Below are 14,949 nucleotides of genomic sequence, written 5' to 3'. Positions count from 1 at the left end.
CATACTGTTAAATTTAAAGAACATTTCCCTTTTTTCTGTCAGCAATGGATAAACTAATTTTTTTTTCAGGGAATGTAGTTTTTGGGGAGGTTGTTTGGATATTTGTTGGGAAGTGTCTAGTGTGTCAAGACAAACTATATCAATATAAAAATATTTTTAAAAGAAATAGAGGCAACATATATAAAACACTCAAAATCTGATAGTGAAAGGAAGGGGGAAGTAACTGTAGTTGGAGGGGGCAGTTTGAAGACTCAACTAATTTTTTTCCCCCAGGAAACTAATGATCATGAGCCAAAAGCATTGGACTGTCAGGAGTAAGAAATTCATTAAAAGAGACTTCATTTCTGGGGCTTCTGAATTATTGTCAGATGGTATCTGTGGAATTATGAAGTCCTAAAGTTTTAAGGGTGTTTAGTGGTCCTCAAGTCCATTCTTCTGCCTCTATATAGAACAATCTCTTTTTTTTCTTAACCATCCCAAACAGATGAATGTCTACATTACTCTAAAGATCTTAGAAAAGAGTGAATCCACAGGCTTTTCTAACAAGCTATGACCTCTCTGCCCTGAGGCCTACCTGCTCCCCAAGTCCATGGCTTTTGATGCCATCTTTGTAAGAAAGATGGATTGTTTTTAGTAGGTGAACTAGACAAGGAAGAACTGCCCTTGTTTATGATATTTTAGAGGAAAACTCTCAGTCCGGGTCAGCCCCTGGTCAGGCCTGCAACTTTGACAGAACATCAAAGGTTTGGTTGGAAAAGTGCCTTCTAAGACTTAATATCATACCAGTAATATTTACCAGATTTAAAGAGCACATTTCTTGGAGTACTTCATAGAGATTTAATTCAATCAATCACCAAGTATTTATTAGACACTTTCTTTGTGCCAGGTACGGTGCTAGGAACTGGGGCTACAAGTTAAAAATGAAGAGAGTCCCAGTTTAAAAAAAAATGCTGACTTTCTACTCAGAGAATGCAACATGATCACAGATTAGTAAATACTGGATATTTACAAACTAAATATATAGAGATTAGGGAGGGGCACATGCAATTAGGGGGATAAGGAAGAGCCTCTTGAAGCCTCTACAGTTGAGCCTCAAAGGGAGGTAGAGATTTCAAGAGGCAGATGCTGGGATGCATCCCAGGCATCAGGGACAGTCTCCGTCAAAGCCTCAGGTGGGAGATGGGATGTGGTATATGAAAAACACCAACTAGGTCACTTTGCTGGAGTGCAGAGTGTGTGAGGGGGGAGACAGCTCATCAACCTAGAAGGAGAGGTCTGGAGGCAGGGCTTTAAATGTCAATCTGAAGAGTCTGTATTTGATCCTAGATGCAACAGAGAGCTGGTGGAGGTTTTTGAACAGGACAGTGACGTGGTCAAGGCCTGAGCTTCAGAAATATCAGTTTGGCAGCTGCTTGGTAGATGGATGGGAGAAGGAAGAGGTTCAGCCAGAAGACCAATTAGAAATTTATTTAAATAGTCAGCCAAGCAACAAACATTTATTAAGCACCTACTATGTGCCAGGCACTGTGCTAAGTGCTGGAGGCAAGGTGAGTCCAGGTGAGAGATGATGAAGGCCTGGACTAGATTGTTATAGTGATAACAACAACAATAATAGCTAGCAGGCATGAGCACACACACACATATTAGGGAGGAAAGGGAGAGTTCTGTTGATATGTTGAATTTGGAATGCCTATGGGGCATCCAGGTAGTTGAAGATATGGGACTTCAATGTTTGAGAGATGAGTTCAATTTAATCAATATTTATTAAGCACCTCCTATGTAGATACAGACTGTGGTAAGGTCAAAGGAGGAGAAGAGGAGAGAGAAGCAGAGCTGGGGGAGGGAGGGGAAAAGGCATCCCTTAGCAATCTCCTTTGCCCATTCCCAGGAGGCCTGGAGTACTGAAACTTCTCAAGTCCCAGCAACACCTTGGGGCCAATCTAATCTTGAAGCAGAGTCTTGGGGATCAGGGGCCCTGCCCCTCACCAACTCATCTAAAGAAGGGATCTTGAGAAGGCCAAATATCTGGACCTCTCCTATAGGAACCACAAGACCTAGAGCAAAATCCCAAGGCTTTGCTTCTTCAGTCATCCCCCACAGCCCATCTCATGTACACACATCACATAGTAGCAAGCTTTTAAATTCTTTCATAGGCTGTGGAGGGATAAACTCTGCAAATCCTATATTAGTTTAGTTATGATGAGGGTATATGCTGTAGCTTTCTCACTGTGCTGCCTCTCCAGTCCTGGGTATTCAGTCCTATCAACTGCAAGTGGCATACCCATTCTACTTGCTCCTGAACTCTCATCCTATTCTGATCACTCCCACTGTTCCTAGGTCCATGCCAACAATCTTTCTGGTCAATTCATCCTCCTCCTTAATTCCAGTCTCTTTCTTCTCCACCCTTACTGCAACCACATACAGACATAACCATACTTTAGACCTGACCATCTCTTGGAATTGTGCTACCTCCCAGGTCTAGAACTTTAAAATTACAGTCTCTGGTCACAAACTGGCATCCTTACACACCTCCCATTTTCTTACTCATGAAAATTTTTTTCAGTTCAACAAATATTTATTAAAAATTTTCTATGTTCCAGGCACTGTTCTAGATACAGGGAATACAAAAGTTGAAAGATTTTTTTAAAAACCCTCAATTCTCAAGGACCTTGCATTTTACTATTCTAAACCTACTCTTTGAAGCATCCTGGTGTAGTGTATAGGAAGTGAGTGAAAAGCTGACCTTGGACCAGGAAGACTTGAGTTCAAGTTCCATTTCTGACCTATACTAGACTCTCTGACCCTGGCAAGTCACTAAACCTCCCAGAGGCCAGAGGTATCCCACAGGCCCACTATAGCCTACAAAATTCCCAAGTGCTGCCTGAACCAGATGAGAATGTAATTGGGAATGGTGTAACCCCCAGGAGTCCCTTTCTACTCGAGTTTGCACCATCCTTTTAGGCAACTCTCCTAGATTTTAAGTCACTGAGGGAGCGTGGAGCCACTGGGCAGAGGCTCCTTATCTGAGAGCTTCCTATGTCAGTGAGATCACAGGTCTATCCCCACCCTGTCCCTTGTCGGTCTCTGCTGTCTATTTTCCTCTGGTTTTTCTGTCCCACTATAGCTTTTCTTGCTTCACACCCACTATAGCTTTTCTTGCTTCACACCCAGCCCTAATCCTATGGTTTGCCACTTGACACTCCCTCCCCCTTTTCCTTCAGGTGCTTGTGACCTATGAACTGTCATCCCTGGGTTACCTTCCCCATACAGTCTCTCTGTTCCTCCTTAAGAGTTGTTAAACATCACTGAAGAACATTATGAAATCAAGTTGATTTGACCCATCACAAATTCATGGCATTGTAGGTTAGACGAATGCTTGCTTCTACTCAACAATCTTCTTACCCTACCTTTATTATTTGCTTTATGTCCTTCACAATGACTATTCCAAACCCTTTCTTCTTCTCATCAATATCCTCTAAGATCCCCTTCAAGTGGAGGATATATGATTCTATGAAACCTACTTCCACCACCATTCCCCTTCCCCTGATGAATTAAAGGAAATGATGTTGTCTTCTACATGGAGACTGGAAAGTTTTTGTGCACTTTTAAGAAAATTTAACACTGTACTAAGAGTTTTGGAATAGTCTGTATTTTACTGAGAAGATTAAAACCATCTTATATAGGTTCCTCACATTCCTTCTTCCATTCTCTCTTTCTTTTTTACTCTTACTAATAATTTAGAATAATTTCTCTCTCTGTGACCTTAATTTAATTCTTCCTGACCTCTTCCAAGACCTTGCTCAATCAGACATCCCTTCTCTTTTGTGTCTTTAGGCCATTATATACTACTAGCTCCTTCTTACCTGCCTTCAAACCTATTTAGAATCCCCCAGTTCTAAAAAAAACCTGCTCTGGATATATCCAGCAATAGTTTCTTATCTTTCTCCTATTATTGCTAAACTTGAAAGAGTTGTCTATGACTCATGCTTGTACTTTCTCACCATCCATACTCTCCTTAACATCTTGCAAATGGGTTTCCTCTGCTCCCCCTACCACCAACCATCCATCTTTGGAGAAACTGCTTTCTCTAACATAGTCACTGACCTCTGAATTGCTTAATCTAATTATATATTCTTATATTTAAATTTAAATTTATTTTAAATTAATTAACAAAATTATAATCATATTATACATAATATAAATATATAAATTATATGTAATATATTATATAAATATATAAAATAAAATGTATAAGTAAAAATATAAATTGTATATAATATATAAATTATAATAAAATTACTTAATAAAATATTTATATTTAAATTTATTACATATGTATATATTTTTCCCAGTCCTCATCCTTCTTGACCTCTTCAGTTTTTGACACTATTGACCAGAGAGATAGTCTCTCTTTTCCTGGGTTCAAGATATTATGCTATCTTGGTTGTTCTCCTAGCTCACCAATTACTCTTTCTCTGTTTCCTTCACAAACTCTTTGCCTTCTTCCTTACCGCTTAATGTGAGTGTTCTCCAAAGCTTTGTCCTTGGTGCTTTTATTTATTTAGCAAGGCAATGGGGTGAAGTGACTTGCCCAGGGTCACACAGCTAGTAAGTGTCAAGAGTCTGAGGTCAGATTTGAACTCAGGTCTTCCTGAATTCCAGGGCTGGTGCTCTCTCCACTGCGCCATCTAGCTGCCCCTGCCCTTTTATTTTCTCACTCTGCATTCTCTCCCTTGGCTGTCTCATTCATTCCTATGGATTCAACTACCACCTCCATGTAGATGACTCCAAAATTTATATTTCTAATCCTGACTTTTCTTCTGAGCTCCAGATCTACATTTTCAACTGTCTCTGGGACACTGTCCACTTGGTTGTACCACCAGCACCTCAGATTCAACATGTACCAAATCAATTTCATTCATGACTGTACTCTTTCTAATTGTGACAACAATTCACTTGGTCTCCTATTTTCACAATTTTAGAGTAATAGCCATTTATAAAGTACTTTAAAGTTTGCAAAGATACATATGTATGTATATATGTATGTATATATATATATAATATGTACATATATACAAACATATATCTATATAAATCTCATTTGTGCTTCATAATAACCCTTTGAGGTAGTTTCAGCAGACATTATTAACTCTTTTACAAATGAGGCAACCAAGGCTCAAAGAGATTAAGTGACTTCCCTATGGTCATACAGCTAATGTGTATGAAATGGGATGTGAACCCAGATCTTTCTGAGCCAAAGTTCAGTACATATCTACTATGCAAGACTTCCTCTCAGGATAATCTCTGATTTTCCCTTTCTTCTTCTCTGACATCCAGTCACTTCATGGATCCTGATGATTCCATCTCTTAACATGTACTCTACTCTTTCTTCTCACTGTCACCACCCTGGTTCAGATCCCTAATATCACCTACCTGGACTTTCTCAATATCCTCTTTAAAGGCTTTCTCTGATCTATATTTGATTGCTTACTATCTCAGAGAGAGGGGAGGAGATGGAAAGAAGGATAGATTTTGGAACTCAAAACTTTAAAAAAAGTTAAAAATTCTTTTAACATACAATTGGGGGAGAAATAGAATATATTAAATTTAGAGGCCTTCTTACCTCTAATGTGTGCCCTATTTCACCCTTCCTCCAATTTTCCTCTCATATTGCTGCCAGAATAAACTTTCTTCTACATAGATCTAGTCATATAATTCTGGTTTGTTTGTTTTTGAAATCCTTAATGGCCCCCTGTTGTCTCTCAAATAAAGTTCAGCTTCTGACTGGCATTCAAGGGTCTTGACTACCTGGAACCCCCATATATTTTCTATCTCATCTCATATTGCTTCCTTCCATACACTACATTCCAGCAAAATTGGATAATTCTCTGTACCCTGGATGTGAATTGTACTCTCCTGTTTTGGTGTTTTTTGTTGGAATTAGAAGATATGAAGAACCCTAGTTCTGCCACTCTAGATGTGTGTCCTTAGGTAGGTTAGTTTACCTCTCTGCATCTCAGTTTCCTCATTTGTAAAAGGAAGGTGTTAGACTAGATGACCTTTAAGGTAATCTCTGATCCTATCCACTCTTTATCTCCTCCTACACCTAGAACAGGGCTCAGCAATCAATCAACAAGTACTTATTAAGTACCTTCTATATGCCAGGCACTATGCTAGTGCTGGGGATACAAGTACCAAGAATAAATAATGCCTACTTCCAATGAACTTAGATTTTAATGGGAGAGACAAGTGTGTATTAATATGTATGTACATAGCTTAAATACAAAGCAAATAAAAACAAAGTACACAAAGTTAAATACAAGGTAGTTCTGGAGGAAGGATGCTAGCAGTTGAGGGAATTGGGAAGGCACAAGATGGTGTGGGCTTCATCTTAAAGGAAGAGAAGGAGTCTTTGAGGGGGATATAAGGAGGAATGTGGGATGGCCACAACAAAGATACAGAGATGGGAAATGGAGTGTCAAGTTTGAGGAACAGAGAGAAGGCCTATTTGGCTACATTATAGAATAAGGGAGGGGAAGTAATGCCCAATGAAGCTGGAAAAATAGATTGGGACCAGATTGCATAGGGCTTTTGATGCTAAACAGAGGAGTTTGTATTTTATTCTAGAGGCAATAGGAAACCACTGGAGTTGATTGAGTTGAGGAGTCTCATGGTAAGATCTGTGCTTAAATAAAATTACTTTGGCCCTAGTATGTAGAATAGACTGGAATGGTAAGAGACTTGAGGCAGGGAGTTTAATTAGAAGTTGTTAAAATAAACTAGGGGAAAAAGAGGTGATGAGGACCTGAGCTAAGATAATAGATGTGTGAGTGGAGAGGAGTCAGATGTGACATGTGAAGGTAGCAATGGCAAGATTTGGTAACTGATTGGATATATAGGATGAGGAAGAATGAGGAACTGAAGTAAGCTATGAGCATGAACCCAAAACACCAGAAAGATGGCAGTACCTTTGATTTTGTTGATGATTATACTAATGATATGTACAAGGTCCTGTGCTTGGCTTTGGGGATGCAAAAATGAAAGACAAAGGGTCAAAATCTTGGAGTTGGAAGGGATCTCAGTAGTCATCTTCATTGATCTATTTCTCAGCAGGAATCTCTTCTACAATATCCTGACAAGTGGTCATTGAAAACCTCCAGTCCTGAGATAGGGGAATATGTGGGAGGGGGAGAAAGGATGTTAAGAGGGAACATGATTCCTAGGGGGTAGTAGTCACAAGGAAAACTAACTTCTTGATCCTGAAGGGGGAATTAAAAGGAAGGAAAAAAACCCTCAGAATTAGAATCTAAGAGAGGTGCCAACCAATTGGTGGATGGCTGAACAAATGGTGATGTATGAATGTAATGGAATATTATTGTGCTGTAAGAAATGATGAAAGAGATGACTTCAGAGAATTTTTGGGTAGGATAAACTGATGTGGAATGAAGTGAATAGAACCAGCAGAACAATTTACACAATAACAACAATATCGTAAAGAAAAATAATTTTGGAAGATTTAAGAAGTCTGATCAATACAATGACCCCTCCAGAGGACCTATGATGAAACATATTACCCTTCTCCTGACAGATGATAGACTCAAGATGCAGAAAGAGGCATATATTTTTGGTTATAGTCACTGTATGGATTCATTTTGTTTGTGCTTATTTGTTACATTTTTTTTTCTTTTTCTTTATTTTTAATTGAGTGAGGGGTTAGAAATAGTGATGCCCCCAAAAAGAGGGCTATTGAAACATTTTTTTAAATGCACTGAAAGAAAATAAAGTTCAGAAGGAAGCACAGAATAGCAGGATAGTTTTGAAGGCAATATATGTGAATAATATGGAAATGTTTTGCGTGATTGCACATGTATAACCTATATTAATTTGCTTGCTGTCTCAGAAACAGAGGAGAGGAGGGAGGGAGGGAGAGAATTTGGAATTCAGAAAAATTTTAAATGAATGTTAAAATTATTTTTAAAGATAATTGGGGAAAATAAAATATTTTTTAAAAAGTAATGTATGAAATTTATTATATATATAATGTATATATATTTAAAAGCAAGTAGCATGAAATGGAGAGTCATAGTCTCTTATACTAGCCTCCTTTTGTGCTCTGTGTATTTTGAAAGTCTCCTTTTTGGTGTTTAAGTTTAGAATTAAAAAAAAAGAAAAAAGAAAACCTTCAATCTTTTCTCTCAAGATTTAACTCACAATCTCTTTGGCTATGTTGTAAAAGAATGTAGAAATTGCCTTCCTATTCCACAGACAGGGGAAACCAAAGAAAAGAGATGACTGGTGACTTGTTCAAGGCCATAGAATGATCCAGGAACAAAGTTAGGACTAGAACAAGGTTCCTCTGGACTCTAAGGCCAGTTGTACTGTCCTTCAGGCTGGGCGTGGCTCTTACATCACATTTCCTACTGTGTTTAGTATGAAAGGCTACATTCTTGCCCCGAAGGAGGAGAAATGTGAAAGATAAGTTGAAATTAATTATTCACAAAGAAAAACAACCATTTTGTATCTCATGAGAGGTAGACTCAGAGAATGTCAATGCTGGGAAGAACTTTAAAAATCAACTAGTGTAGCCTAACCCCTTTGTTTTATAGATGAGGAAACTGAAGTCTTGACTTTCTAAGAACAGCCTTGACAGTTTTCATGGTTGTCATGGGAGAAGCACTGATCTGAGACAGAAGACAAATTTTAGTCTTTAACTTTGCCATTTATTAGCTGCCCTGTACATTTCTGGTACCTTCAGTTTGGGTTACTTTGTACTACATGTTACTTTGTACTACATTGTATATATTTTGTACTTACTTATCTGTGTACACATTGTATCCTTCCAGTAGAATGTAACCTCTTAGAGAGCAGGATCTATTTCATTTTTTTTGTCTTTGTATCCTCAGTACTTAATGCCTCACACGTAATCCATTCATTATTAATTCAACTAAATGTTGAATTGAATTGATCCTCTCTAAGACTCAGTTTTCTCATCTATCAGAGGGGGATAATAATCTAAATTTTGGAAGACATTATAATATAGGGGAGAGTTAAAAGACCTGGATTCAAATGGTACCTCTGACATGACCTCTTGTTTCTGTGTGATCTTGTGCAAATCACTTAACCTCCCTGGGCTTCAGTTTCTTCGTGTGTGAAATGAAGAGGGTAGAACTAGATGATCCATAGCAAGGCTCCAGGGAGATAATGGCTGTAAATAAAGTTTATTGTTATTCATATTAAAATTAGACACTGGACCTCCCAAGGTAAGTAAGAATTTATACCTGGGAACACTTGAAGTAATCCATTTTTCCCTGCCTGTGATGAAGATGGCAGGCTGATTAAAAACATGTGTGGCCTGGACAACGTGGCTATCTCATTTGCGAGACTGTATTAGAGAATATATTTCAGGAAAACATAATTAGTTTATCTTGTCTGGTTGACCTTATCTGCACAATTATGTGCACTAATGAAAGGAAGCAATGGTTTATGCTGGAGGTGTCAAACTCAAATAGAAATAGGGACCAAACCATACATAGGATCCCTGGTGGGCCACATATTTTTAAAAATATAACATTATCTATGTTTTGTTGCATTTTTGCTTATTTTATTAAATATTTCCCAATCACATTTTAATGGTTTTTTCTACACAAAGAGTATTGCAAGCAACATGTTTGTTTTGTCACCTGTGGTGTGGACATTCCAAAAGTCATTTTGTTTCTGTGTGGCTTTTGAATGTCATGTATTATTTTCTTTCTCTTTGGGGGTGCAGGGTGCGACACACAGATCTGCTTTCCTTATGTTTTATTCAGGCTAATAGACTCATAAACAGAGCCAGAAGAGACATTAGACATCATCTAGTGTCTACCTCATTTGGCAGATATGGAAACTGAGGCTCAGATTGCCAATGTTGTCTAGCTGACTTTCCCAGAACAGAAATTTAGTTCACCCTCAGTTTCCTTGGGCATGAGCAAGTTCTCTGCAGAGAATGTTTAGATTCCTCATAGCTCCTCAGTGAAACCTTCATATCTCACCTGGCTTTCCATGGATGAATAGAAGGAACTAGCCCAGTCCTTCCTTTAGTTGCAGCCCTGGCCACTGATAAAGGCAGTTTTTCTCCTCACTGTTTTGAAAAACACTTTTCTCTGTGTCAGTGGTGTTTTTGTTTTTGCTTTGTTGTGGGGGGGGAGAAGAGAGTGTTTCCTACACATTTTCCACTTCCCCAGGAACCACTAATATGGTTCACAGTTTTTATTCCTCCCCCCACACCCAATTTACCCACAGAAATAACTCCAGCTGTGACAGAGCTTTCAGAGTTTTACATTCACTTTGTACTATTTATATTTTAGCCCCAAAGATGTTTCTAAGCAGAGGGTTTTTTTTTCCTGTCTTTATACCACTACCCCTTGGTCTGAAAGTACCCAGATGTATAAATGTGAGTAGTATCAGTTCCTCATGGAAAGATGGATGGGAAAAGTGGAAATTTTCCACAGGTTGGGGCTGGGGATGGCTAGGAAAAACTCCACCAGCTACCTACACAGAAATCCAAATATCCCAGTGGCTGAGTCCTAGAGCAGCAGTCTAGAAAGCAGCAGGAGATGTTTGAGTTTCAGTTAGCAGTGTGACCTTGGGCAAGCTACTTCTCCCTTCTGGCCCTGAGTCAAATAAGGGGGTTAGTCTAGGTGCTAAGATCCATTTCAGTTCTTCTACTTACTAGGTGTGTGATCTTGAGTGAATCATTTCTCCTCTCTGAGCCTCAGGGACAATAATAGGGACAATAATATTTGCACTACCAGTGACTCAAGGTTCTTGTGAGGAAAGTGCTTTGTGAGCTTTAAAGCTTACAAAAAAAAATAAAATTAGAGATCTAATTATTGTCATCCATCATCATTATTATTATATGAATTGATCTAGCAGTGGTTCATGATCAGTCTTTTTTTTTTTTCTCCCTCTAGACCTGCTTTATCATTTGATTGTAAAAAAACAAACAAACAAACCAAAAAACAAAAAACAAAAGGGAATAGTGGATAGAGCACCAGCCCTGGAGTCGGAGGACATGAGTTCAAATCTGGCCTCAGACACATAATAGGTCCTAGCAGTGTGACTCTGGGCAAGTCACTTAACCCCAATTGCCTCATTAAAAAAAAACAACAACAAAAAAATCCAAAACAAACAAACAAAAAAAACCCAAAAAACAAAAAAAAAACAAAAGGGCTCCTAGAAAGATCACAGAATTTAGAGCTGGAAGAGCTTTTAGAGGACAAAAATGTCCAATCTGGAAAGGAATTTTAAAGATTATCTGGTCTAACCCTTTCATTTCACAAAGGAGGGAACCAAAGGCACAACGAATCACCCAAGGTCACACTGGAATTAAGCAAAACTGGGAATTTGAACTCAGGTCCTTTGATTCAAAATCCTATTATTCTTTGCTCTGCTGGGCCATCCTTAGGTCACTTATATCACTTACCCTTTAAAAAAAAAGTTGTTGTTTTTCTAAATGGGTTTTTTGTCTTCCTTTTGCCTAGTAAAACTGATCCCCTGGGCTATTCTTCCCCTTCCAGGTGAAGGAAGTGGAAGCCACCATTGAAGACATGCTTCTCAGGCTGGAGGAGTTCTGTGGTCTGACCGACATGGTAGGTACTTCTCTGCCTGAAGGGCTCAGCTTAGGCCCAGGCCAGAAAACTCCTTCCGGGAGCTTTTTAGGGAGGCCATGTTGCCAGTGATTTAGCAACCAGACGAGTGGGGCAGCAGCCAGCAGTGGAGAGGGAACACACACACACACACACACACACACACACACACACACACACACACCCCTAAGTATTTCCTGAGGCGGCCATCTTGATAACTCCCTTCCCCTGAGATGGTCTTATTACACAGAGGATCGCAGATCAAGCCACAAGGTGGCACTCTCGGGCACGTCTGCGAAAGATGTACAGTGGGGATGGAAATACTATATTTAACTCTCTTCTGGTTCCAGGCAGCTCACTGCACAAACATCTAGGAAGCCTCAAAAGGGCTTCAGCACGCTGAGGCCCAGGGGAAGTGTCCTTGTGGGTAGCATTCTGCCTTGAGCCTGTTTGTACTCTAAGGTCCCCACCTGACTGGTTTCTACCCTCTTTTGTTAGTACAAAGGCAGATGGAGAACCCCCATGGCTGCATAAGGATTGTATATGTCCCATGAAGGATTTGCCTTTGAGCTGCAAAGGTTGGTCCCTGGAGGACTTTGCTGGAAGTCAGAAGATCTGGACTCTGGTCTTGTCTCTGCCTATCACTCATTTTCTGTGTGACCTTGAAAAGCTACTTCCTCTTTCTTAGGGCTCAGTTTCCTTCTTTGTAAAGTAAGGCAGTTAGACTTGATGGTCCCTAAGGCCCTTTCTATATCCAGCATTCCAATTTCTACGTTCTCCTCCTCAGATATTCTACGTTCTATGGTCCTTCCCAGCTCTGACTTTCTATGTTCCAAGGTCTCTCCCAACTCTGCCATTCTGTGTTCCAAGGCTCCTCCCAGCTCTGACATTTTGTGTTCCAAGGCTCCTCCCAGTTCTGACATTCTATGCTGTTATATCTCTCCCAGACATTCTTTCTTTTGAAGTCCTTCCCAGCTCTCATATTCCAGCTCTGAGAGCCTTTCCAACTCTATGATTCTAGGATTCGATTATATTCCAGGTCACTTTCTCAAAGGATCTCCTTTTTCCATCCCAACTTCCTTTACAGCTGGATTCCTGCAGGATGAGGAGGGGTTCAGAGCCAGGGGTTCCCTGGCCTGGATGGCCAGGGACTCTAAAAGCTTAGATTTTAGAGACTTTCATCCTGGTCTTCAGGGTATTCTGTTCAGTGATGCATTTTGTGGGATCATCATCACCATTCTTCATGGCTGATGCTTCCAGGGCTCTGACAGTTCTGCAGGAATGGTGACTATCTTCTGGGAGGGCTGTAGCCTTCTTCAATATTCGTGTTCAGAGTGGGACTCGGGCAGGAGCTAGGAGTCAGCTTTCATAGAGGTGACCCATTTAACCTCTCCTGCAGAGTTTCAACGCTTCTTGCTGTAGGAAGTATCAGTACCTACGTAGGTAGATGATAACAATCGTTGCTAGAACCTTGGAGCTGCATCTCTTAATTCAGAAGCTGGAGACAGAAATACATCTGTCCTAGTTCATGTTTCTATAATGCTCTAAGGTTTACTATGTGCTTTCCCCATCACAATCCTACAACTACTCTGGGGGGGTAGATAGTGTAAGCATTATAATTCTCCATGCAACAGATGCAAAAATAGGCAGGCTCAGCCCAGGGTCATATAGCTGGTAAATGACAGAGCAGAGATCTGAATGCAGGCCTCCTGACTCCAAGTCCCATGCTCTTCACACTGTATTACTCTGCCACTGTATGTAATTTAATTTTTTATCACTTTGTGTCCTATGTGATACATAATGCTCATGAACATACCCAGAGTCACATACCCAGAATTCTGCTATGCCTGGATAAAATGACAAAGTGTAGCCAGCCTGCTGTTGCTTGACCAGCCCGGTGTATCTGATGCCATTCCACAAACATTTGTGATTGTTATGTACAAAAGTCTTGTGTTAGTCGCTAAGGGAAACAGAGAAACAAGCAAAAAAGATGGTTGCTGACCTCAAGAGGCTTAGTCAAATAGGAGGGTAGACATAGACCTAGGTAATGTAATATAATTTATTTATATATGTAAAAAACAATTATTAGGTTATGGACCATGCGAAAACAGGCAGATGACCAGATATGCCCTCTGATTTTAACTATGATAAGAGTATGAGGAATATAAGCAGACTACAAAGTTCTAGGAGATCAAAGGAGGCAGAGAGATTGCACCTAACTGGAAGATCAGGGGAGGCATCATGTAAGATGTCAGATAATATATATTAGAGTTATCTATATTTATGTCAGTTCCACCTGGATAAACTCCCTTAGGGGCAGGGACTATTTCTTATCTTCCTCGAGCATAGTAGTTCTCTGCATACGCATAATAAATATCTGTTCTATTGAATTAAATTGAAATGACAAAGTAGCATGTGGACATCTTGATAGAGCAGACATCAATAGGGACAGAGGGTAGAGAGGATACTCCAAGTATAGGGAACAGCACTGACAAAGGTATAGAGGTGGAAAAGTGTAGGAATAATTAAAGAAACAGTGAATAATTTAATTTGGTCATAATTTAGGGGTTGTTGAAAATAATATGTGTGAAAACACTTTATAAACTGTAAGGTTATGGTTATACTGTATAAGCTGCAAGGGGTTATACACATGTAAGGGCTTCCTTTTCATCTTCACTTATTGGCCAGAACCCTGGATTTGGGGTCAGGAGTCTTGGGTTCTAATCATAGGCCTGTTGCTTTCCAGCTCTGTGTCCTTAGGTGAGGCACCTAATTTTTCTGAGTCTCTGTTTCCTCATCTTTAAAATGAGAATAACACTTTTTCTGCCTACCTTACAAGGCCATGATAAAGGAAATACTTTTTAAATGTCAAAGGACTCTAGCATTGGAAGTGAGTAATGTCATCACAGAAGTAGAGATCAATAGCTGTGTTTCACCTGTAGAGACATTAGTTCTGTGTGTGTGTGCGCGTGCATGCGTGCGTGCCTGTGTGTGTGTGTGTGTGTGTGTGTGTGTGTGTGTGTGCATTGAGAGTGGAGCTGGGGGAACATAGGTAGGTAGAAATGAATAACCTAGCTGGTAAGAATTGCCAAATCTAGGTGATCTGTAGGGTCCAGAACAGTGTCTGTTACTTCTCAGAGCTCCCAACAGCTTAAATCCCATCCTTTTCACTGCAGTAGTTCAGGATGAGGGCCCTCTCTCCGAAGCCTGAATCCCACCTCTCTCCAGGGAGCTGGCTGTTCCTCCCTGTAAATAGTGGGAGAAAAGTTCTCTCTGGCTTTAGTCCAGCAGCTGCATTTGGCAGTACTTCTCTTTCTTGGGTCAA

The 14,949-nt window shown here is 39.9% G+C and overlaps 1 protein-coding gene across 1 annotated transcript in view; it reads left to right on the top strand.

Moving 5' to 3' along the window:
- The window catches only part of BCAS4 (breast carcinoma amplified sequence 4), a 62,346-nt gene that overhangs the window by 10,467 nt on the left and 36,930 nt on the right, over positions 1-14,949 (top strand). The window contains exon 2 of the mRNA XM_027848369.1: positions 11,556-11,627. Coding sequence (XP_027704170.1) covers positions 11,556-11,627 — 72 coding nt within the window. The remainder of the gene's footprint in view (positions 1-11,555; positions 11,628-14,949) is intronic.

The sequence above is a fragment of the Vombatus ursinus genome, unplaced genomic scaffold (assembly GCF_900497805.2).
Source record: "Vombatus ursinus unplaced genomic scaffold, bare-nosed wombat genome assembly UNPS02000580.1, whole genome shotgun sequence".
NCBI lineage: Eukaryota > Metazoa > Chordata > Mammalia > Diprotodontia > Vombatidae > Vombatus > Vombatus ursinus.
This window is presented reverse-complemented; position numbering and strand designations above follow the sequence as displayed.